This window comes from Pygocentrus nattereri, chromosome 9 (genome assembly GCF_015220715.1).
Source record: "Pygocentrus nattereri isolate fPygNat1 chromosome 9, fPygNat1.pri, whole genome shotgun sequence".
Classification (NCBI taxonomy): Eukaryota; Metazoa; Chordata; class Actinopteri; order Characiformes; family Serrasalmidae; genus Pygocentrus; species Pygocentrus nattereri.
In genome coordinates this window covers 36,305,414-36,331,117 of record NC_051219.1, presented here as the reverse complement: position 1 = coordinate 36,331,117, position 25,704 = coordinate 36,305,414, and the positions used below count along the sequence as shown (strand labels likewise).

Genomic DNA, 25,704 nt, shown 5'->3' with positions numbered 1-25,704 from the left:
TACAAACAATGTAAAAGTTTCTATGTGGGATTGTGGGACTATGGTGGGTCTGATTTGCAAGAACGATGAGTCAGCATGCAGAGAGGAGGTGCAGCAGCTAACAGTCTGTTGCAGAACCAACAACCTGTCTCTGAATGTGGACAAAACTAAGGAGATGGTTGTTGATTTCCAAAGAATGTGTGGTGACCGTGTCTAAAGTCTCTTGCATTTACTGTATTGCTTCTAGTTTAATGTTTGCACACTTACGTCTGCACGTTTCACTTGTTCTGTACTGTCTTATTTTGTTCCATCTTGCTCCATGTTGGTCCGGAGGAACATAATTTCGCTCCGCTGTGTACTTGTATGGCAGTAAAACCCACTTGACTTAACTATCTGTACCTTTTTGTAACTTAATGTTTTAAAACCGAATAATAAAATAAAAAGGCTGGAGATGAGACGGGCCGTGTGGAGTCAGAACAACTTATACTATTAATATTATAATATTAATTATAGCCAGTATTAGTGGCAACCAAATTTTTTTGCCCCTTAAAGTCAATATCAGTATCATTGACAAAATTTTCATATCAGCCAGGCCTTGGGACAACCAACCATGATGTGTCGTAGTGCTAGAGAAGTGACCATAAGGCCCTGTGGGTCCAATTCCATGGTCAGTAGAGAAAAACCCAGTCATGCTGTCATCTCCTACCCTTACTGTGCTCTTGGCAAAGATGTCCGACCCTGTTTTCACCAGGCAATAACAAATGGGCAGTGATGCAGTTATCAACTGGAGACGCCTCTTAATCTTTCCCATTTATCTATCTCATGTGTATTCGGAAACAATGGTCTCTTCTTTGAAATAACTTTTATAGTCCTAATTATGTAATCCTTGGGACTAGTGCTATTATTTATAAGCCTCATATTGCTCTTATAAACCTCCCCAAGGCTGATACAATTTCATGATCAAGTGCATAGTTTTCACCTGTTGGGTGCATGGCTGTAACTTTATCACAGCATGCACCATGTATTTATAAAAGGCTGTTGGGCCAAGCATTGACTCCAATGTCCAAAGTGCATTCATAGGAAACTACGACCCGTCTTGTTTTGCCCAGGTGTTCACAGCAGCGATTAGTTACAGCTGAAAACATGGAGAAAGACATCTTTGTGGAAAAACAAGGAGAAAGAAAAGGGGTGAGTTTCTGGTTACTTTTTATTTGGGGTCCATTCATCCTCTGGAACTCAGATTTAAACTAAAGAAGATTGCTTTATTAATGTTGGAGAAACTGTTTAGACCCACGGCGACTGACGCACTGGGCATTTATGAACTGTTGTTCTTTAGAACATTTTTCCATTGTAAAGCTATTTGGATTTGTCAGAGTTGTGTCATTTGTTTGACTGCTTGCTTTTGTAAACACATACTTCTCTTGCAGAGACTAACACTGGTGTTGGCCTTGGCTACCCTGATCTCTGCTTTTGGGTCGTCTTTTCAGTATGGCTACAACGTGGCTGTGGTCAACTCTCCAGCCCCGGTACTGTCTCTCAGCAGCGCTTTACGTATCACATTATTTTTCACTTGTTCTCATAGAACACATTGCTATAATATCTTTCAGATCTCCTGGGTTTTCGTTTTACGGTCTTCTAGGGTTTATTCAATATTTATTCACTTCTCTTAAAGGGCTGTTGAGGCTAGGTAAAGAAATGTAAAACAGTCAGTCTTTTATGTTTAGCCTCAGAAGATGTTATAGGCAGCAACAGTTTTAATTTTTGGTAGTTTCTTCTTAACTTAGTTTTCAGAACATGTAGACTATTTAAGACAAATATTTCTGGTGTTTTCTCAGGATATATGAATCAGATATGTGACAAAATGCCTTAAAACTGGTCTTGAAATTTGGATGATTTTGCCAGTAGGGATGCACCAATATGGGAAAGTGGGGCCGTTACCAATATTTTTCATGTACATATTTTTCGACAGCGATGCAGATACATTGTCATGATTGGCCCCTCCCAGTCCTGTCCATGTGTTCGTATTGTGTTTTGGTTTAGCCCACGTGTTTTCTTTGTTTTGGTTTTCAGTCCAGCCCCCTTGTTTAGTGACTCCACCCCTGATTGTTTCCACCTGTCCCTCGTCATCCCTGTGTTGTATTTAAGCCCTGTGCTTTGCCCTTTGTTTTGTTGGTCTGTGTTTGACATGTTTGATGTATGTGTTTTGAATGTTTTGTTATTGCAGACTCTGTCTTGTTCTTCAGTCTGTGTTTATTTTGTCATGTCTGTCCTGCGATCTCTCCATGTTGGTTATATGAACCTGGACTGTCATGACCACGACCCTGGATTTGCCCTCAATAAAAGTCACTTATCTCAGCACATGCATCCGCCTCCACAATCCATGTTACATACATTCATAAAATGTAGAAAATAATAAAGGATCCACTTGGATTAGTATTGTGGATAATTAGGATTATAAATGCAGTAAAAAAATAACGCTGCAGCTCAGCATCTCCAAAACATTCTGCTCTCCTAGAGTGCCATTTATACCTTATCAAATACTGGTTTATAATTTTGGTCACATATAAACATGTTGATTTTTTAAGCAAATATCTGCTGATAGCAGCATGATTTCATTGTCACTGTGCCTCCCTATATAAAACAGCTTTGAACCCCTTTTGCAGGTCCTCTTGTGGCAATTCAAATGGAAATCAGAGATTTTTAACAGACATAATCAAATCAAATATTTTCCTACACAACACTGATTAACTAGGACACTGTTGGCACTGTTGGCAACCCCCTGCCGAGATAAAAAAAGAGTGCAAAAACTCAGGCAACTAAGTTTCATGCTATATTTTTCTTTGTTATGGGCTGAAGTTGGTTGACTTCTTCTTTGCAGGACATGCAGAAATTCTATACCAGTGTGTACGAGAGCCGTAATGCCACAGTTACCGACAATGTCCTCACACTGCTGTGGTCCCTCACTGTGTCCATGTATCCAATGGGCGGCTTCTTTGGCTCTCTCATGGTGGCACCATTGGTGAACAACTTTGGAAGGTAACTGAATCTCACAATGTATATTGCCGCTATAGTGACTAAGTTTGTGTCTTTGAACTGGTAACACTATATATATATATATATATATATATACACACACACACACGTATATATTGTATGTGTAGTTATCACCCAGGAAAGGTCTTTGCTCTAAGATAGCCACCTTGGGCCCCGATGAGCCAATTCATTGTCAAGTTAATGTAGACCCACCTGGAAATCATGCTTATATTAGGTTATTTCATGTTGTTAGATAATGACAAAACCACGTGAAGACAGACTCATACGAATATAGGATAATCTACGTAATGGAGAGCCTCTCTTGGGGAGGGGGGTCCTACTTGGAGGTAATTATTTAAAATAGGTGATCCATTACAAATACATCTCTTAAATTTTTTTTAAGATTATGAATTATGAAGATGTAATCTCTCTACTTATTACTTCTGCAGTACTATGTACCAAATTATCTCATATATTATGGGCTTATTTGTTTCCAGCATTATTCCTTAAAACAGGCAAACATATCTACCAAAACAGTGAAGTAATTTCATAAATTACTCAGTCAAGCAAAGGTCTAGAAAGAAGTTAATAATAGTATTACAACAATGAGATATATATTAGATACATCAACTAGATTTAAGATGATTTCACTTGCCAAGATATCAGATGGTCGCACCATTCAGGAGCCCTCAGGAGCCCAGAGTCTTCTGCATCCAGGAGGCTCCATTCCTGTCTATGGTCCCAGGACCCCAGAATCACAGAAGCACATCTTAGATTTAGTTACATGATGTTTATACTTTTTAGTCAAGGCCTCAAATACAGATAAAATGTGACTCTTTTGCCAAAGTCTCTCCTAACATACAACAATAATGTCTTCTGCAAGTTTGCCAGTCTATGCCTTACTTGATTGATGGACTTCTGTGACGTATGAGACGTTATATCTGTTCACAGGAAAGGCACCCTCCTGTTCAACAACATCTTCTCCATTGTCCCTGCTATAATGATGGGAATCAGTGAGGTGGTGGGCTCGTTTGAGATTATTATTGTTGCTCGCTTTCTGGTGGGCATCTGCGCTGGTTAGTCGATCTCCACTCACTGCTTAAATGCAGTTTTTGCTTCTCCTTTTCATTCTTGCTGCATCGTAATCTGTAAAATGTGCATTCATCTTTCATGTTACTTGTAAATCATTTTATTATATATTTTCATTGCCATTAATGTTGACACCTACATCAAGAAAATTGTCTTACATGTTGTACTCAGCGAATGAAAGATACCGATTCTGATTCTAGGCCTTTCGTCCAACGTGGTGCCGATGTATCTGGGAGAGCTGGCCCCTAAGAATCTGAGAGGAGCCGTCGGAATTGTGCCTCAGCTTTTCATCACTGTTGGCATCCTTGTTGCCCAGGTGTTTGGCATCCGGAGCATCTTGGGAAATGCAGAAGGTAAAGCATGAGACTTTAATAAATGTAAGGAGGTCATGGTATGGAATCTTATTGAGTCACTGCTTGCAGTCATTCTCAGACAGTGTGTCTGGAGCAGTTTCACACATGAACCTAAGGACATTATGAACAATGACATTTGTCTGATAAATGAAATTAGGTAAAATTGTGAAAACCTGACAGATTTTTATGTAATTTAATTGTTTACACCAGACACGTTTTCTGAGTAATAAAGTTCATATGCGTCGCTTAGACAATATAAAGCCCTGATGTGTGATTTCATTACTGTCTGGCCCATTATTGTCTACTGTTAAATATGCTGTGTTGTCCCCTCTGCAGGCTGGCCCATCATGCTGGCTCTCACTGGCATTCCTGCAGTCCTGGAACTGTTTATTTTGCCCTTCTTCCCTGAGAGCCCCCGCTATATGCTCATCCAGAAAGGTGATGAGAAGAATGCCAGGAAAGGTACTTCTACTTTTTTATGTCAAATAATGTCAAATACTCTCATTTGGTACCATGACTGCCAAAACAGCTGGAGCTTTATAACAGACTGCAGTCGCAAAAAGAGTGACTAGTGAGGCTATGACTAGCTTCAACCCCTAAACTCTAACTCACACCTCAGTTTGTCACTCATAACCATGTAACTGTCTCTCATAACCACATAACATACATTACTGTGCTAAAGTCAGAGATCCCTCTTCATTTACTTGTGAAAACTGGAATCATTAGGTACAAATTATTAAATTCTTCAGGGCAGGGGGAAAATATAAACATATATTTAACAGAAAAATCACACAAAAGCCTTAAAATGTTCAGCCTTTACTGTGTAAAAAATCCACATTCATAAAGTTTAGTCTCTAAAGTTGGTTGCAACACATCCAACACTTTTCTCATAAATATATTTTTCCAGCTATTTTTCTGACTCAAGGGTGGTCTCTGACTTTTGGTGGTTTAAGGTTAATACCTAAATAATAAGCCTAAAATCATAGGAATTAAGACTGTTTACATTTACATACACATATACAAATAATGAAATCAGGAATAACTAACAATAATAAGAACAACTTATAAGCCCCTAAAAGCCAAAGAAATGTGTGAATATTTGAATAAATCAGACAGGAGTCATAGGTTGAGACAAGCACCTGGTAGGTACTGTGATGTAACAGCAGGTGTGACTACCTGAACATGACTTTCATGCCATGTTCTTGTACAGACAAATGAAAACGGTAGTGAATGAACTAAATAGAGTTGACTAGCATGTGCAAACACCTAAACGTCCACTTCAGCAGGAATGCATTGTTTGTTAACAGATGTGTCCAAACACGCCATCTCCTTCTTCTCCTTCATGGCTCATTACATGCCCTCAGTGCAAAAACATTTGTGTGGTGTTCTACTGAGCTGCTTTCAGTGTTCTCCCTTCATCAGAAAGCGGCTCTCACCCTGAGGTAACTATACTGAAGAAAAAGGTGCTTAAAGGTTGCTTTAAAATGACATGGTTCAAATGTGTACATCGATGCCACACAAATGAAATGTGTTGTATTCATTTTAAATCATGTTATTTATGTATTTACATAAATAGGAATTATGTTGGTGCAAAATATGTCATTCATGTTGAGCCAACAAACACATTTAAACCATGTAAAGTAACTTTTAAGCAACTTTTTTAAAGTGTAGGAGCTGTTTTGGATATTGCTTGTCCAATAAAATCCTATTAATGTCTCTTTAAATGTTATTTTAGAAAGCTGCATTCAGGAAAGTGATGCTTTCATGAACAACAGTCAAAGAGAAGCAAACTACAGTTAAATACAATATATATTGTTGTTGGAACAAAATCTTGTATATATATATATGTATATATATATATATATATATATATATATATATATATATATATATATATATATATATATATAAAGGGAGATTGCCTGTTTAATACACAAGGAATACCTAGGCTAGTCATAGCTTAATCACACCTTAATAATATTAAGCCAACACCACAGCCTCTAGATCAGTGGCTAGGACTGGGTATCAGCAATACTGATGCCTTAAACGTGATGCCCAGAATTTGATACCAAGTCCTCTTTAAGATTTTATTGGAGTTTCAACAGTTCCTGTCACTCATTTGACAGAATTCACAAAATCACTGCTTTTGATTTAAATACTTTTATTAGGAAGCATCTTGTCGAATTCCCATTGTAAAGAGATCCAATGTTTCCTTTTTCCAAACTTCCATTTTAAACATTGGAAAAAAAGTCAACATAACACATGAACATTTAAAACAAAGCAATAAGAGAATGCAGAACATGGGAGAAAAACAAACACCAAAATACAAGGAAAACACATTCCAAACCATAACCCCACAATCTTTTTAGATATGTATCACATCTCTAGATGTACCATATGCTGTATGTTAGCTCTGCAAACCACTATCTTATTGAAGGCATTCTTATTCTACAACTTTTCAGAGTAAGTAAGAGTATGTTTCCTGACAATGATTAAGCCATAGGAGATGAGTTACTGTTGAGCTGAGCTAAATCAGAGTTCCAGATGCTCCAAAACTAATAAGCATTGAATCTGGCTCCAGCTGTTCTTCAAGCATGTCTGAAAAAGCTGGGAAGATTCTCATCCAAAACGTGTGGAGCTTGAGACAAAGTGCACAGCAATGTGAGAAAGCGGCCTCAGTTGAGTGAAATGTGTCACACAAAGGTGAAATATCTGGCATAATTCATGTAGTTTTACTTTAGAATAGTACAATCTGACAATTAAATAGTGTCCAGCATTAACAGAGCAAGTATGATCCCAAACATCATTGTCATTTCACACCTAATTCTTCTTCCCATGCATGATTTTCTCCATAGGGGAGGTTTAAAAATCTGAAAAACTCTGTACAGAAAAGAAATCAATTCTGACAACTGACAGTTGACCTTGCTGTGTTTAAGCACTGCAACGTCTGCGAGGCTGGCAAGATGTGGACGAGGAGCTACAGGAGATGCGGCTGGAGGAGCAGTCGGAGCAGGCCGAGGGCCAGCTTTCTGTGTTTACCCTCTTCACCCTCCGCTCCTTGCGCTGGCAGCTGGTGTCCATCATCATCATGAACATGGGCCAGCAACTGTCCGGAGTTAATGCCGTAAGCCTGTTAATGCTCCTGATCTTTCCTGAACATCTTTCACATGCTCTGATACTAGCATGTACTAATTTGGCCTGATTATAGCAGTTTTAAAGGAAAAGATCATTGAGAAATCTGATTTACCCAGGTTTCCACGTATTCAATCAGCCATAGCATTTTTGACTTCACTGGAGCTACTAAGCAAATGTGGCTGACAACTAATCGAAGCTTAGACTGAAATTATAATTATCTATTTGCTATCACTATTTATAATCAGTGATTTCTAACATTATATATGTTTATATAAACGTCATATCAGTCGAATCAGACTTCATGACGCCTGTTACTGTGATCTCTAGCTATGTGATGTGTACATTGACAATAGTATGTGACATAGTATCAGAAACCACTGAAAGTCAACCTGAAATCGACATGCACCTTTTCTTTACCTTGTTACTTCACATTGTTGGTCATATTAAATATAATCCATTAAAAATGGCTCTATATAGCGCCAGAAACGGCTCTTCTGCTGTTACATGCTTAACATTGTAACAATAGAAGAACCCTGTTTTGGTCTATATAGAACCAGTTCCAAAAATCTTCTATATAGAACCATATGCAACAAACGCTGCCTTCTAAAGCACTGACATATGAGATAATACAGGCAGCAAGGCATCTAGAGCACTGCCTTCAGTTTCAGGCACAGCCCATGTCCTGTTTCATTTGGTAACGTGTCACATAAACAACGAAAAATGCGTCCTGATTTCTGTTTCACATTGGCTTTTGGCAAGTGTATATGAGATTACCTAAGATTACCTGTTTACGGTACAAATATGACAACTTAGAGGGGGTCAAACAGATTTTTTGTGAAAGCAGAAAAAAGTGAGGTGCACTTCAATGACTATTTTTTTCTTGTGGGTTCACACTGTGTGTCTTAGATGCGAAGCATCTCATGGGCCTGGCCTGTAACTCACTCACTCACTTTCAACAAGATTGTCCACAAGGGGGAGCTATTGGCACTCTAGTGACTAGAGCAGAGGTCACTAACAGGCTGACCGCGGTCCGAGTCCAGACCCAGATGCTGTCCTATGTGGACCTGAACCTATAACCAATAAACTATGGATAATTATTTAATTCAGACGGGGTGGTCCTATTTTAATTGGTGTGACTTTTCTAGCCTTTAGCGGCCTGGGAGACGCACAGACCAATCGCATTCACTGTAAATATCACACGTGATGCTACTCAGCCAATCAGATCTGTGCATTACAATAAGCACTGAGACGAGTGACAAGGTGAAAAACAGCAGTTGGAGAAGAAAGTGAGTCAGATGGAAGTTACAAGATGTGGTCTAAAAAGACAAAACTGACAATAAATGTTCTTGAAATATGAATTTTACTTTATTTGATTTGATATTCAGTTGTAATTCACAGCATAAGACATTAATACACCTGCTAAGCTACTTCAGCAAACAGTATATGGCACTAAATCATGATACAAGGTAGAAATTATGATGTGCTTTGCTTGAGGATATTTTCTCTAACTGGACCTTATTGAATTTTAATTAAAGACCCCTGTACTAGAGTGAAAACAACCTTGTATTAGCTGAAATGAGTCTTTTGTACAGTGGACACATGAGAAGAGTGTGCTTTCTAGGACTTTGGGGGTGCTATATCCTGGCGATTCACATCAGTGACACTCTGTTTCTTTGTTTGAATTTTGCCTCTGGCTGCAGCCTCCCTGATGCTAAGCTCCAGCAGGGCTGTGACTGTCAGTCAGCTTCAAGAAAGAAAGTCAAAACAGCACTACTTACTACTAGCAAAAACAAGCTATCACTGTCACTGATGTTCCTTGCGTTTTACAGAGAAATAGATACTTTTGAGGGAACAGAAAACCACACAGATGGCACAAAACTGCAAGAGCAGGAAGCGAAATCCATCTCTCCCAATGAAAGCAATTGGAACTACATGCAATCACACAAAGCACTTACAGTGTAGCAATAGAAGTTACAGTGATACTTGGTAGAGTTTAATCTTGTTAGCTTTTTACATAGCATTCTGTGACTTTAACAGAATCAAACATGAATGATGGGAATTGTGTAATATTTGATTTTTCTTTAAATTGTCCTTTTAATTTGTATCTATACTGAAATAGTTTGTTGCTCCTATCCTCAGATCTATTACTACGCGGATAGCATCTTTTCTTCAGCAGGAGTGAAGGACAATGACGTTCAGTATGTGACTGTGGGAACCGGCTCTGTGAACGTCCTCATGACTTTAGCTGCAGTGAGTGTTCTAATTGCCTCAAGTAACTCAAGATTGTTCTGACGTTTGAAGATAGCATCTGTTAAGGATGAGCGAAAGTGTGCATTTGCGCTGTTTCACAGGTGTTCATAGTGGAGACCTCAGGCAGAAAGCTGCTGCTGCTGATTGGGTTCGGGATTTGCTGTGCCGCCTGCGTGATCCTCACTGTAGCGCTCAGCCTGCAGGTACAGAACTCACCACCAAGGTCTAGATAGCTTTTTTATGGAAGCTCAAAATCAATTACCTTTTATGTGGCTGCAGGCCTGCACTGGTAATAAAATATCATCTGATAGCGCGCTGTTATTGATGTCGTAAATAGACAGTGGCAGAGTTAAAACAGAACCAGTAGATTTGGACTCTGGAACAGAGATCATGCTGCACTGGCAACTCTCTTCCTACTCAGCGTGTGTGAGGGGGAGGATCATAAACGTGACAAATTTACCCCAACAGTAACAATCTGCTGGCCTGTCCACAGGACACTCTGCAATGGATGCCCTATGTCAGCATTGCCTGCATCATCATTTATGTCATTGGACACGCCATAGGCCCGAGTAAGTGTACATCTGCCATCATCCAACTCCAGTTTTAATTCAGAGATTTTAAGAGCTACTTAAGAAGGAACCTGCATGAAAGTGTTTTATAAACCTGACTGTAAAAGCTTTGGCTCATAAATTCACAGCCCGCTTCGTCCTCAGAGGAGTGTGTGGTGATAAACTGTGCTGAAAATGGAGTGAAAACTGATGAAAGGTCTCTGCTGCTGCCTCCTACAGGTCCCATTCCCACTGTGGTTACCAATGAGATATTCCGCCAGTCGTCCAGGCCAGCAGCCTTCATGGTGGCAGGCTCTGTCCACTGGCTCTCAAACTTTATTGTGGGCCTGGTCTTCCCCTTCTTAGAGGTCAGTGTTCAGCTGTTATTAACAATCCAAGTGCTATGAAACAGCCCAGTGTTAATGTTTGAATCATACCATTCAGTCCATGTAGTCGCTGTATGGAAACTAAGCTGCAAAAGCAGGCTGTTGTGAATTCCTTGCTTGTGTGGTGACACAAAAATCAATGTATTTACATTTACCTGCCTACAGCAGTTTAGCCGTGCCCCTTCACGGTTTTCCAGCCCGGACTGTTTATATATGTATGTATGTATATATATATATATATATATATATATATCTGTGTGCGTGTGTGTGTGTGTGTGTGTGTGTGTGTGTGTGTGTGTGTGTACAACCCCATTCCCCCCAATAAAAAATAAAAACAAAATGCAATTATATGTGAATCATTTATACTATAATTCAATTTCAATGTTTCATTGAAAATAATATCAAACATATCAAATTAAATGCCAACAACATGTTTCAAAAAAGTTTAAAAAGCCATAAGGGAAAAGGATGAAATCATTGATAAAAGTAGGCTATAGGTCCTTTAAAAGAGCACAGCGCCCTTTAAAATATGATGAACTCTAAGAAGAGCTGATGATTCTTAAGCCTTAGAAGTATAAAGGTACCACTTCTATTGCTGTACTATGTTAAGATATTTGTGTAATTACTTAATTATTACACCGTTACATGATAAAAGTTCATTTACTTTTGATTTGCATGTACTGATTTACTGTACTGACAGATTTCAGTTTGTGTTTCTGCCCTTTTTTTAATGTCAGGAACACCAAGAGTCAAATTTTATCATCTGCACTTTCGACAGATTTTTTTCCATGTTTCACTGAGCGAGGAGAGAGAACTAATACATACCAAATGAGACCTTTTGTTATCCCTGGCAAATTTAAAAGGTTAAAGGATAAACACATGAGCAGTTGAAAGTTTGAGGGATCTCTAATTACTTTCGAGAACCTTTTTATGGTATGAGATTTTCTGTGCTGGATGGACCCGCAGGGCCTCATCAAAGTCAACCTGACTGAGCTAATGAGAAAGGTTGCACTGCTCATGGTTTCCATGTGTGTGTTTCTTCAGAAAGGACTGGGAGCCTACAGTTTCATCATCTTCGCTTTCATCTGCCTCGCCACATTCATCTACATCTGGGTGGTCATCCCAGAAACCAAGAACACCACCTTCCTGGAGATCAGCAAGCTGTTCGCTGCGAGGAACAAGGTGGAGATTGTGGTGGAGGCTGAGGAGCAGAAGATGAAAGAGCCAGAAGTGAGAGACGACAAGCAGGATGTAATTACTGCCTTCTGAAAGCAGACTGGCTCACCGTCGAGGACTAAGTGTTTCTTTATGTCAGACCTTCAATGCAAGTCTGAAATTCAGAAGCGTTTTCTGGTTTCTTGGAAAGGAATTTTGTGTTAAAACATACTTTGTGTCTTACCAATTCACTGCCACTTAAGACTATGTCTGTTTTTCTCGCTATAGCAGGCTAGCCCAGAAGGTCAGACTGCCTTCAAACTCTGTAAGGCACCAGAACATATAACAAGCTGGTCTGCTTCTTGCACAATATGGAGTCCGTTAGCTGAAGCTTAATTATATGTTTGACACCGTTCGTTAATCTGAGGGTTGAGGGCGAATAGCCAGTGTAATTATAGTACAAGTGCTATCTTCTAGCATTTCATATGTAAATAGTAATTATACAAGCATTTATGTAGCCTTATGTTTGCATGTGGAGCAGCTACAGTACTGTACTGTAAGTTTTAGGCATCTAAGCAATTTTTTTAACAATTTACCTCAGCAGTGAGTTTATCACAATATACATTAGAATAAAGTCATATTCATAATTCAAATAAACATCAAAACAATAAAAAGCTACAAGAATTTCTTGGGTCCATATTTTTCCTTGACACCTTCACAGCCGCCACAGAGACGTTAATATTATCAGTTACATCATGAGCTCAATTTAATGAAGCCCTGATTGGTCAAACCAGGAGTTGCTTATTAACTACATATAATACTATAATACTGGGCTTCCTCGAGGAGAGGCTTGAAAAAGGTTAAACAATATATATATATATATATATATATATATATATATATATATATATATATATATATATATATATATATATATATATAATTGATATATAATTTATATATAATTTATATATATATTATATATATTATTATATATATAATATATATATATATATATATATAATATATAATTTTTAATTAATATTCTATACATTTTGTTTATTCAAATATGAACACTTTTCTCAGCAAATAAACACACTGCACAAATAAATAGATTTTTTGAAAATGTATCTTGGGTCACACAGTACTGTATATCAGATTAGCACTAAAGCAAAGGTACTGTTTATAAGGTACACTCAATGTCTTCGAATGAATAAGTTCATTTTAGAAACAGGTATTATTGTTAATATCCTAATGAATTGCTTCTAGATGCTATTTTTATATTTATAAAGTTCACTTCAAATCTGCTGAACATTCAGTATGTACAGTATGTTTCTGTATTTAGACTATTAAAGATGCCAATGAACTTTACTGAATGCTGGTAGATGAAATTTTCACTGTATCTGAAGTAGGGTTGGGGGAGAAAATCGTTTCTTAGATGCATCGTGATTCGGATGCAGACGATTTTGAATCGATACACAAATGTCAAAAATCGATTTTCTACATTTTAATGGGCAGCGTAATGCTAACGGAATGCAAAAGGCAGAACTTTGCAAAATGTGGAAGTACAGCATCCAGACAGTCTATGGCAGCACACTGCATTAAAAGCTAATGCAGGGGTCGCAACCCAAATGGTTATAAAAGTCATTTTGTTATTTCAACAAAAAACAAACCACCTTGAGAGCCACAGTATTTTAAGTCCATTTTACAATGTTGGCTGTACACATGTCTCAATACGTGCTAATGTAGTAGTACAGGCTAAAAATATAATACAAACAAAAACGCAGACTTACTTTGCTCTACTTTAAGTTTTAGCTCAGCTCTAGCTGCTTTTCTTTCATCAACAGCTGAAACCTTTTCCCAAAAGTAGAACAGTTTCTTGTAAAATGTCTTTCAATGTCCTACTTTTTATGAGGCTGAAGTCACTTCTCATTTGAATTGTCCCGTTCCACCTTAAATGTACCTTTAGAATGTACCTGCTGCATGATTAAGGTGGAACAGGACAATTCGAACAAGACGCTGGAGAACAAGAAACTGACTTTAGCTTTGTGTTTTTTTAGTGTTTCACAGTTTCTCATTGCAGATGTATCAGAAAACCAGCTGGAGTGATTATAGTAAATGCAAAAAAGTCCATTCATCTCAAAATTATGGATGTTTGTCTTAAATCTTTCGCTTTGCCTTTTTGTTAGCTACTAGCTAGGTGAACTAGCAGTTATAGGCTATATTAATTCCAGCGTTTAAGACCATTTATTGTTTAAACTGTGTTAGAACAACCAGCAGAGCTTTATTTTACTGCAAACGAGGATTATTTTATTTTTACCTATAAATGTAACTCTGATGTGGAGCCACGACCAGCAAGTAAAAGAGCCACAGGTTGCCGACCCTTGAGCTAGGGCATGGAAGCACTTTGGCTTCTGTGGAGCATATTACATATTTCCACCCATTTTCCACCTGGTTGTAGTTGCTGCCAACGCGAGGGCCATCAATCAAGCGATGTCAAAACTTCCGCCCAAATCGAAAAGGACAAAGCGAACTACAAACTCTATATTTTTCCTTGACACCTTCACAGCCGCCACAGAGACTTGAGCACAACATGAGCACAATTTAATGAAGCACTGATCGGTCAAACCAGGAGTTGCTTTTTAACTACATGTAATATTGGGCTTCCTCGAGGAGAGGTTTGAAAATGGTTAAACACACTAACATCCATAAAATCACTATTTATTATTTATATATTTTCCACCTGGTTGTAGTTGCTGCCAACCAGAGGGCCATCGATCAAGTGATGTCAAAACTTCCACCCAAATCAAAAAGGATGAAGCGAATTACAAACTCTATCGTAACTTTCATTGCCACAGATTTGCATCCGTTCTCAGTCATTGAGAACCAGGGCTTTTGTGCAATGTTGCACACTATGGAAGTTATAATCACTGAAGTAAACGGGTAGAATAGCTGTACCATCTGCTGCATGGACACCTACTGCCACAGGATCTTATTCCACTGCAACTGTGCATTTTATCACAGATGAGTGGCAGCCAGTGTCTCATGTGCTCCAAACAAGAGCAGTGAACGAGAGTCTTCCAGTTGGCTTGCCACATCACTTCCATTTGATTTATTATTAAAATATATTGGAAGTAAATTCATTATGGATCATTATAGATGCTATGCTTTAAAAGTTCCAAGCTGTCACACAGTGAAAAAAAAGAAATCATATAGAAAAAAAGATGCATCGATAATCGCTTGATATCGTATCGCAGCCTCTGAATCGTAATCGAATCAAATTGTGAGGTGCCTAAAAATTCCCATCCTAATCTGAATCATATAACACTCTTACTATGATGTAACATATGACAGAGACATTTTAAGCACAATGAAATACATAATGAAGTTTATTGATTTCATGTAGATATGATCTGCTTATTGGATACAAAACACAGGTATGATATGCAAGAAAAGAGAGACAAATAAAGACAAATTAAGTACAAATGAAGTAAAAAACTGAATAAAATCATACTCCAAGAACCACTTCAATCAGTGGTTCAGAGAGGATCAGATCAATGAGACCACAGCACATTCAGAACAGGACAGAGACCTGAATCTATGGATGCACTGATATGGAATATCCAGGCCAATAACAATAAACAATAATTGACATTGTGGCAGATGTTTATTCTAACAATGGATCATTGGTCAAGTTCACATTATAGCCCATATATGGAGTGTAATGACCATAACACAGTTAATGAATTCATTCATGTCATGAATCTTTGATCTACCATGTGTTGGCCTGTGGTGTTATCCACTGTGCTATCCATTTCGTTGAGCTTTAAAAGAATTAAAAGTGACTATATGTGCATCAGTGTGTGCGCAAATACAAACAGAGCTGTTAAAGTTATCAGTTGTAATAATCACATGTAGTTTCAATCAAAATAATCAGATTTTCCCATTTAATGGCCAATAACATACCAGCTGCCTATATATTGTGCACCCCTAGCCGAATCTGTATTCCAATGACTCAGTAGCACTTGTGTTCATTCTCCAGCAGAACCCCTCCATACAAGCTCATGCGAGTGATGCCCCAGCTCAGCACATTGCCTTTTCCCACATTGTCCTCGCAGCTCATCTGGTCTTGGATGTCATCGGCAGACAGAACATAATCCCACACATTCACATCCGTCATGTGGCCTACGAATGCATCCGAGTCTGAGATGCCCAGGTAGCCATCCTGGTCCTTCCCCAGGATGAGGACACCACCAGCCATGATAGTGTACCCTGCCCGCAGATACTGTTCAGTTCCTACAATGCCGTTCACCCACAGCTCCGCTCCTCCAGTGTGAGAGGCCCAGGTCACGCAGTAGTGTGCCCAGCTGTGGGAGTGGAAGGTATGAGGTAAGCTAACAAACTCATTTCCAATCCAGAGGCCAATCTCATGGCCCATGGTGATCATGAGCTCGTTGTCATGGCCTGAGCTGGAGTAGGACAGCACCGTGTGCACAGAACGGGGGCGCATCTGCAAATTCATGCAGGCTGTGAAGGAGTTGAGGCTCATAGTGTGAGCCACGTTGACCACTACATAACTGCCCAGCCTGTTCTCAGGAAAGTTTAGCACCAGTGGGTATATGGCATGATCTGAAATGACAAGAGTAAAACATATTATATCTGAACAGCATTACTGCTGTCACTATATTTTATCTGTTAAAAATGGTAAATGGTCTAAATGGTACTTGACTTGTGGTGTATGGTTCTAGGAAACCGTTTAACTATAGAACCTAAACATAAAACTTTAACATTAGCTGAAGGGAACTTCCACCATTTTTTTCAAAATTTCTATCACCAAACTGGTAAAAGAGTTTATAAATTATTTGCATCATTTTAAAAGAAATCTGTGGAGGTCTTTTGACCATTGAAAACATTATTAATGACCCGTTGTAAATAAGTGAATATATAATTTGTTCTCACCCTTGCCTCTATGCTTGGAGTCACCACCTGAACAGCAAGTGAGATAACGAAAGGTTAATTGTCACCTCTGTAAAATGACTAAGCATTTCATCACCAGTTAAGAAAATCAGGGAAGTTCTGCCAGGATAGCAACTGTAAGATCATTTATTTCCTCAAAGAGTGATAGCATGAGTACTGTGAGAGATACCTGAGTATATATGTTTGCCAAGAGACGTGATCATTGTTTCGATATTGGAAAGCTTCGCCTCGATCTCTTCTTGCCTACAAAATGCTGAGAGAAGGGGAATTAAGATGTATAGCTAGATACAAGAATTTTACGGCTGTTTTAAAATGATCAGCTGAAATGTGAAACGGTGTACTTACTGCCTCTGCCCAGGCGAGGGATGAAGGAGGACTCCACCACTCGTTGGTTCAGAGGCTGTGCCATGCGGTAGTCATTCCACAGAGTCTTATTCTCAAGGTCCATGATGGTGCTCTCCAGCTTCCTAATCTGTGGATTTCAGTCAATGGCTTTTAATCTGACAAAATGTCTCCTGAAAAGATTAAGAAGATGGCTCTGAGTCAAGGAGAGATGATGTACCTGGTTGTGGGAGAGAATGATGGGAGTATCAAACACTGTCCACAGAATGCTCTCAAAACATGGAGGGGTCGTGAGAGAGCCCTCATATCTGTAGAAATTGGCAAGGTTCTCAGGGAGCATGGAGCGCACATTTAGAGAAGAAATATTCATGGACTGCCCTGAAAAGAGTTACAGAGGAAGATGGTTAGGACTGAAGGTGCTCATGAAAATATTGAAATGAAATATCTATGGCATGGGTCTTATTGTATGTATGTATGTATATATATGTATATATATATATATATATATATATATATATATATATATATATATATATATATATATATATATATATATATGTGTGTGTATATATATATTTGTAATATATATATATATATATATATATATATTGCTGTTGTTGGAAGATAACCTTATATTTCCAAAATGGTAACTTTACAGGAGAATGAAAAAACCTACTATGTCTCAAATATCCTTACAGACCAATTTTGCACTTTGGGCAGCCCTGATCTATAGCAGACCTTCCTATTACCTGCATATTTGACCTTTGCCAGGTTGTTGATGAACTCGGTGTAGTATGTGTTCTCAAAATGCCCGTCCTAGATAGAAGCAAAATCACACATCAAAATATGTCCAAGAACTCAAGAGGCATTGAATTAAATCTGTAATTTTTAGGGATGTACTAATTGTGGGCTGATGATGATACCTGATATTTTTCATGTGTGTAATGGGTCTACATGCACCTGGATTATGTAGAAACATGATCTCTGTAGTGTTATAAATGAATGAGCGCAGTAACCCAGCATCATCTAAACATCCTGCTCTTGCTAGGATAATAAATATTAGATGTGTTATACATGTGTATCCAACTGTCCAAAACAAGAGAACAAGTCATCTTTGTAGAAGCCTACAATACATTTCAATATATACAAAGTGTAAAGGTTTGAAAGTTTGTAATTGTCTTTTTGGAGGATTGTTGAGTGCTTTTAGTAGAGTAGTGGAAACCATTCCAATTGGTCTCAGAATGTTTGATATCATAAATAATGTAAGGGATGCACTAATTGTGGGCTGATGATGATACCTGATATTTTTCATGTGTGTAATGGGTCTACATGCACCTGGATTATGTAGAAACATGATCTCTGTAGTGTTAAAAATTTATGAGCGCAGTAGCCCAGCATCACCTAAACATCCTGCTCTTGCTAGGATAATAAATATTAGATGTGTTATACATGTGTATCCAACTGTCCAAAACAAGAGAACAAGTCATCTTTGTAGAAGCCTACAATACATTTCAATATATACAAAGTGTAAAGGTTTGAAAGTTTGTAATTGTCTTTTTGGAGCATTGTTGAGTGCTTTTAGTAGAGTAGTATAAACCATCCCAATTGGTCTCAGAATGTTATAAATAACGTCAAAGTATATAAGTGTATTTGATTGACAGTTACAATTCTTATACAATCATTTAATCACAATTATTTGACATGATCACAATTATTTAGGACTGCAAGAATTTTCCACAGTCTAGACTTTCTTTAGATTTCATACATTGAGACATCATGGGGCTTTTGAAAACAAAAAAGTTCCAACTTATAACATGTTTAGAGGTCAGCACTGAGTAATGTTAGTGTATTTGTTAGCCACACTATATTGCCAAAGGTATTCACTCACCCATCCAAATCATTGAATTCAAGTGTTCCAATTACGTCCATGGCCAAATGGGTATAAAACAAGCACCTAGGCCTGCAGACTGCTTCTACAAACATTAGTGAAAGAATGGGTCACTCTCAGGAGCTCAGTGAATTCCAGCGGGGTACAGTGATCGGATGCCACCTGTGCAACAAGTCCAGTCATGAAATTTCCTCGCTAAGAAATATTCCACAGTCAACTGTCAGTGGTATTATAACAAAGTGGAAGTGACTGGGAACGACAGCAACTCAGCCATGAAATGCTAGGCCACGTAAAATGACAGCATGAGGTCAGCGGATGCTGAGGCGCATAGCGCACAGAGGTTGCCAACTTTCTGCAGAGTCAATCACTACAGACCTCCAAACTTCATGTGGCCTTCAGATTAGCTCAAGAACAGCGTAGAAAGCTTCATGGAATGGGTTTCCATGGCTGAGCAGCTGCATCCAAACCTTACATCACCAAGCACAATGCAAAGTGTTGAATGCAGTGGTGTAAAGCACTGCCACTGGACTCTAGAACAGTGGAGACGTGTTCTCTAGAGGTACAAATCACGCTTCTCCATCTGGCTATCTGATGGACGAGTCCTGGGCGGTTGCCAGGTGAACGGTACTTGTCTGACTGTATTGTGCCAAGTGTATAGTTTATGGTGTGGGGTTGTTTTTCAGGAGTTGGGCTCGGCCCCTTAGTTCCAGTGAAAGGAACTCTTAATGCTTCAGCAGACCAAGAGATTTTGGATAATTTCATGCTCCCAACTTTGTGGGAACAGTCTGGGAATGGCCCCTTCCTGTTTCAACATGACCACGCACCAGTGCACAAAGCAAGGTCCATAAAGACATGGATGAGTGAGTTTGGTGTGGAAGAACTGGAATGGCCTGCACGGAGTCCTGACTTCAACCCAATAGCACACCTTTGGGATGAATTAGAGTGGAGACTGTGAGCCAGGCCTTCTCGTCCAACATCAGTGTCTGACCTCACAAATGTGCTTCTGGAAGAATGGTCAAAAATTCCCATAAACACACTCCTAACCCTTGTGGAAAGCCTTCCCAGAAGAGTTGAAGCTGTTATAGCTGCAAAGGGTGGGCCAACATCATATTAAACCCTATGGATTAATAATGGGATGTCACTCAATTTCATATGCATGTGAAGGCAGACGAGAGAATATTTTTGGAAATATTGTGTATGTAGGTAATTCTAACATGTATGTAAGTGTTTTTTTTTTTTGCTTACATTTTCACTCTTGTGTTACTTTGCTTGACCCTATACTTTATTCTGTAGACTTTAGCGTTGTGACGTTTGGAATGGTGCACAGCCGTGTCAGATTAGTCAAATTTGGCCACTTCAAGCTTGAACTGCAAGTTGCATTCAATAAACAAGAAAATACAATTAAATCGTTAATCCTAATTATTTATGTGACAATCAATCATCAGTTAAAATCTCATGATCATGACAGGCCTAGTATCAAACATGAAAAAATTCTATTAATTTAGATATCATGACACTCCTTATAAAAATACTTTATTTTTTTAAACATCATGCTAAGCTTTAAGGACTCAAATCAATCCAAAGGTTGGCTGTTTCTAAAGCAATAGCGGATGCTACGAGCTGCAGATGGACTACATACTTGAGCTGAAGAGAACGCCTGTGGCAGTGCAGCGAAAGCAGTGACCCACAACAGACAGGCACCAATGTGGACGACCTGCATTTACTCCTCTGGGTCTGAAGCTAGCAGGTCAACACGCAATGGCTGGATCAATGGCCCCATTTAGCTCACATAGTGCTTTAGGGATGGAGATATCTGCGCAGCTTTGTCTAAAGACAATAACTAGCGATAACAACTGTATAAGCTTACAGATTGAACTTTCATTTTTATATTATTTTAATAAAATTGTATTGATTTAAATCATCTTGCTGGCAGCTGTTGACTGTTTTCAAGTGCATGTTTGTGCTGTGAAAGCTGTTTTACCCCTTATTCCACAAGGTGGCAGTATTGTAGCCAAATGGATTTAGTTTTATTTTATTTTTATTTCAGGTATAAATGAACGCAAAGAAGGAAGCAATTACAGCTGCATATAACTGGCATGCATTTGACATAATTAAAGGTACTAAATTTGGCTCACACCTCATAGAAAAAGGCCAGAACTGCCAGCCCATCTGGTTTATCTACAGCCTCCTCAAAGCTCTTGTAGTTGTCGGAGTTGTAGTGGACCACGTGGAGCTGTGAAACATACAACAGAGCACAGTTATAGTTTAGCATGAGCTAAAACTGCTGTAGAAGGTTCTAGTCTGAGTGATTCCTCATGACGATGTGACTACAGTGTATAACACTCACCACAACAGAAACAGACAACCTAGAAGAAACTGTTAACGGAAGTCACTGGTCAGAATCAGAATCAGAATCAGAAGCTTTATTGGCCAGGTATGCTTACAAATTTGGTTTTCGTTGCAGGAGCTCAAAGTGCACAGTATCTGACGAACATTTACATGTAGTAAATAAAATAAAAATAAAAATAAAACAAGCATTCCTACCATCACTCACTCATACACACACAAACAAACACACACACACACAAACATAAGAAAGGTAAGAAAAAGAGGAAAATGTCTCACTTCTGCCATGTAACGGATGCCATCCAGAGTATGTTCAGCTCCACTGGCCTCAAGGTCATATCCACCCCAGTGCAGGTGCATTTGAACAGCAGTGTATTGGTCTGGCAGCCCGTTTGTTATCTTCATAGTGGGAGGGAGGTTGATTTGGACTGTTGAGACGAAAAAGAGAGAAGCAAGTCAGAGTAAATCAGAGATCTTATATCTGAAGCACTGGGAGAGGTTTTCTAGAAGAGAGGCAGTCATGAAATTGCATGAGTAAGACTGTAAAAAATGAAATGTATAAAAAGTAAAAACATTAAGAATATAGCTTGCTGTGACTTACTCCATGTATTTCCTTTTATTTCAACATGCTTGGAAGAGTGGATCTAAACACGATTTCAGCCATTTGGAAATTCCAGCAACAACATATCACCCACATTGTCTAGTATGCTCTTTAGTAGTAGAATAGAACAAATGGAATACATGAAACAAGGTCAAGAAACTCTCTCAACTGTAGACATGAAGATTCAGAATGATTCCTATTAACATCATTGTTGTCCTTCAAATAAAAGTAGTAAAAGTGGGAAAAATGTAAACAAAACAACGCAAATATTCATACTAGCATGTTTGCATTGATGTGAAAGCCCCCCTCACATGCAAACTCTACACTCACTCACTCACTCACACACACACACACACACACACACACACACACACACATACCTCTTTAGATGCTCTACTTGCACTGGAACATTGCTGCTAACACTGTGTTTACACTGTTTACTCAAGTTTTACTACCTCAGGAACTGCTGTGTTTATGTTTGCTATCTGACTGCGTGACTCACAGATCACAGCATGTTTAATATCTATGCACCTTATTCTCATTACCTCATGTCCAGAAACGTGATGTCTGCACATTCACACTTTGTCCTTTTTGTTCCTTCTTGCACCTTTTTCCTGGAGGAACGTAATTTCACTCCACGGTGTACTTGTACATAGATGGAATGACAGTACAAGTACACAGTGGAGTGAACTCTTGACTTGACTCTTGACTTGACTTGGCATTGTCGAATGGTTTGGCTGAGCCTGAGTCGCCTGACATGCACTACAAGCAGAACACTCAAAGCCCTGAAAGTGCTGGAGCCACTTGAGGTGGCAGTATGATAACTGACCATTTATGTCCATCTCGGCTCTACTGGCATTCATGTGTAAGTTACAACTCACCACCAGTTGTAGTCCAGTTCCATGATTCACATAAAAATGGTGCCATATGCTTAGCTTACTTTAACAGTGGGCTACAGTGTTCCTCGAAACTGTGGGCTTAAATTTGTGGCTTGACCGGGAACTGATCACCATTACTTACAATGTAATCTTACATCTGTTTACTCAAAGTTGAATTTGACCTTCAGCTCAAATGAATCAGCTGATGTAATTGAAGAAAGTGGGGTCGCCACCAGCGTCTGGCCCCAGCAAACTCAAGAGTTAACAAATTATAGTGCATTTGCTTTACATTTGAACCACTAAAAGCCATGAAGAGAACCAGAACCCATCTTTAGCGAGCTCAAGTGGCCAGAGTGAGCTGAACTCTTTACCTGAGTGGCCGTTGTTGGACATGAGGAAGTTGCCTTTCTTCTGTTCTCCATATCCAGTGAGCTCAAGCTGCAGCAGGTGTGGGTTGAAGCGGACTGTACGCCGCTGGATGTCAATGGGGGACTGTTTTTCCCCTCCACAGGACGGGTACTGTTCAGCCCAGTGCATCTGGTCCAAATCCCCCTCTATGGAAAAAAGAAAAAGGTCACACATGCCAGGGCATGGACATGCAAGAAAAGGCCACCACTGTGACAGCCAGCCGCCACAACCCATCCATCACTCCAATTTATCTTTTATCACATTCCAGATGCATTACTACTGTTTGTTCACAGTTACATGGCAAAACTGTTGTGTCTTGCTGTTAGGAGCTGCGGACTCTGCATTTAAAGCTGCAGTGTTGTCTCTCAGCTTACAAATAGATGCACTGTGATTCTGTCCACCAATAGGCCAACATTTATTATGACCAGGATACGTTTTTGTTACAACAGTTATCAGTGGTTGACAGTAACTAAGTAAATGTAATTTGTTACTGTACTTTAGTAGTTTTGTGTATTTGTACTTTACTTAAGTATTTCCATTTTGGGCGACTTTTTACTTTCACTCCACTACATTTCAAATTCAAATATCTTACTTTTTACTGCACGACATTATGAGAAATCTGCCGTTCCTTTTGGCCTATGTGTGCATAAAATGTCAAATGTCATGTAACATATCAAAACGATAGAGGCCTGAAGAAAGAGCACCAATTAGGGCACACCATGCACTTTGTTTTGAGCTTGTTTTGACCTGTTGGTCATACCGACCCAGTGCAAGCACACAGTTCAACGTCAGCGCAGCTTTTGGGAGTGTCTATTCCAACATAAATGATGGCCTAACCTAACTTTGTGTGAATAGACCACAGTATAGACATATGTACACATATGCAGTCGTGACTGATGCGTCTTCTGAATTTATACAAACTATTTAATTTTATAGTAGATTCGTTCTGGCTAGTTTATGCTTATGAGCAAATCATTTTAATAGACATCAATGACAGACTAATTAATGACATTCTATTAAAGGTTGGTTTACCAAGAGTAACACTAGAGTATTTTCACCTAAAATGAGTTAATGAAGCAAGAGTCTTGTTACAAAAACAATAATGGGACATCAGAGCCAATTAATTTTTTTGTACTTTTACTTTCGATACTTAAATACAGTTTAAGGCAAATATTTTTGTACTTTTCACTGTACATGATTTGTGTCCACCACTGACGGCTATACACGAACTGGCCACTCTTCATTAAGTATCTGCACTTTTTATGCATTTTATTAGGTCCAGTTATTTAACATATAGGGTTGCAGTTCTACAGTTACACACTTTATCCATCTGTATATCTGCATACTTTGTTAGCACTCCTTTACCCTGTTCTTCAGTGGTTCAGGATGCCAATAGGACCCCAAGAGAGCAAGTATTATTTGACACTGTGTCCACTCACTGTCCACTCTATTAGACACACCTACTTTGTTGGCCTGCCTTGTAGATGTAATGTCAGAGACAATACGTTTGCGTTAGTCATCCTGTAGTCCTTCATCAGTGGTCACAGGTCACTGTTGCTTGGATAATGTTGGTTGGTGGACTATCTCAGTCCAGCAGTGACATTGAGGTGTTTAAAAAAAGGTGTTCAGCTATCTGATCCACTCACTCCAGCACAACACGCACTAACATGCCACCACCATGTGACTGTCACTGCAGGGCTGAGAATGATCCACCACCTAAATAATACCTGCTCTGTGGTGGTCCTGTGGGGGTCTTGATCACTAATGAACAGGGAAGGGGAAACAGACGGACTACAGTGTGTAATTGTCAAACTTTGGGAAGTGGACCTGACAAAATGGACAATGAGTGTAGATACAGTGTGTACATGATAAAGGGGCTGGTCAGCATATATTCAAGGACTTCAGAGCTTATAAAGCTGAAAACAAAAACATTTCGTCATGGGATTGTTGACATGGAAGGCGATACGCAAGGTAGGTTTTTCTTCCTGGAAAACAAGGGACACTTTGGCCAATGAGAGTAAAAGGCCACAGCACCGGCTCTGGACTGCACTGTGTGGAAAAGAAGCTCCAGACTATCAGCCTCTTGATAACACCCAGATGTTTGAAACCAGTGTCTGGCTTGTGGTTGAGAACTGCCCGATTCAGTTATCTGGCACACTCACTAGATATATGACTAAAAATAGGCTATATGGCCATTGACATTAATGTCATGGCTAATGTTTACTATGTGCCCACATCCGATATGATTTCCACATAAACAATAAATAAATATGGTGTTGTGGTAATTGTGGAAATAAAAGGCTGGTATAGGGGTCTAGGAATCTAGTCTAACAAGT

At 39.0% G+C, this 25,704-nt stretch overlaps 2 protein-coding genes across 2 annotated transcripts in view; one reads left to right on the top strand and one right to left on the bottom strand.

The window, feature by feature from the left end:
- Positions 1 to 1,028: 1,028 nt before the first annotated feature.
- LOC108432612 (solute carrier family 2, facilitated glucose transporter member 5-like) lies at positions 1,029 to 12,598 on the top strand. The gene is made up of 12 exons (XM_017706573.2): positions 1,029 to 1,167; positions 1,407 to 1,505; positions 2,858 to 3,015; positions 3,964 to 4,088; positions 4,302 to 4,454; positions 4,791 to 4,916; positions 7,391 to 7,578; positions 9,729 to 9,839; positions 9,941 to 10,042; positions 10,333 to 10,408; positions 10,628 to 10,755; positions 11,818 to 12,598. Exons 1-12 carry the CDS (start codon positions 1,123 to 1,125, stop codon positions 12,040 to 12,042), a joined length of 1,536 nt encoding a protein of 511 aa, XP_017562062.1. The 5' UTR covers positions 1,029 to 1,122; the 3' UTR covers positions 12,043 to 12,598.
- Positions 12,599 to 15,299: 2,701 nt separating this feature from the next.
- ca6 (carbonic anhydrase VI) overlaps positions 15,300 to 25,704 on the bottom strand; it is a 12,665-nt gene continuing 2,260 nt past the window's right edge. Inside the window, exons 2-10 of the mRNA XM_017709407.2 lie at positions 23,332 to 23,514; positions 21,761 to 21,909; positions 21,273 to 21,368; positions 17,997 to 18,063; positions 17,468 to 17,625; positions 17,251 to 17,377; positions 17,075 to 17,158; positions 16,888 to 16,914; positions 15,300 to 16,557 (exon numbers count right to left, since the gene is read on the bottom strand). Coding sequence (XP_017564896.1) covers positions 15,944 to 16,557; positions 16,888 to 16,914; positions 17,075 to 17,158; positions 17,251 to 17,377; positions 17,468 to 17,625; positions 17,997 to 18,063; positions 21,273 to 21,368; positions 21,761 to 21,909; positions 23,332 to 23,514 — 1,505 coding nt within the window. The 3' untranslated portion in view covers positions 15,300 to 15,943. The remainder of the gene's footprint in view (positions 16,558 to 16,887; positions 16,915 to 17,074; positions 17,159 to 17,250; positions 17,378 to 17,467; positions 17,626 to 17,996; positions 18,064 to 21,272; positions 21,369 to 21,760; positions 21,910 to 23,331; positions 23,515 to 25,704) is intronic.

What these genes read in the sequence shown, in the direction of transcription:
- LOC108432612 (XM_017706573.2), top strand. Translation starts at nt 1,123, where the DNA reads ATGGAGAAAGACATCTTTGTGGAAAAACAAGGAGAAAGAAAAGGG. An exon ending in CATCTTGGGAAATGCAGAAG is followed by an intron (nt 4,455 to 4,790) that starts GTAAAGCATGAG and finishes TCCCCTCTGCAG; the next exon opens with GCTGGCCCATCATGCTGGCT. An exon ending in TGGACACGCCATAGGCCCGA is followed by an intron (nt 10,409 to 10,627) that starts GTAAGTGTACAT and finishes TGCCTCCTACAG; the next exon opens with GTCCCATTCCCACTGTGGTT.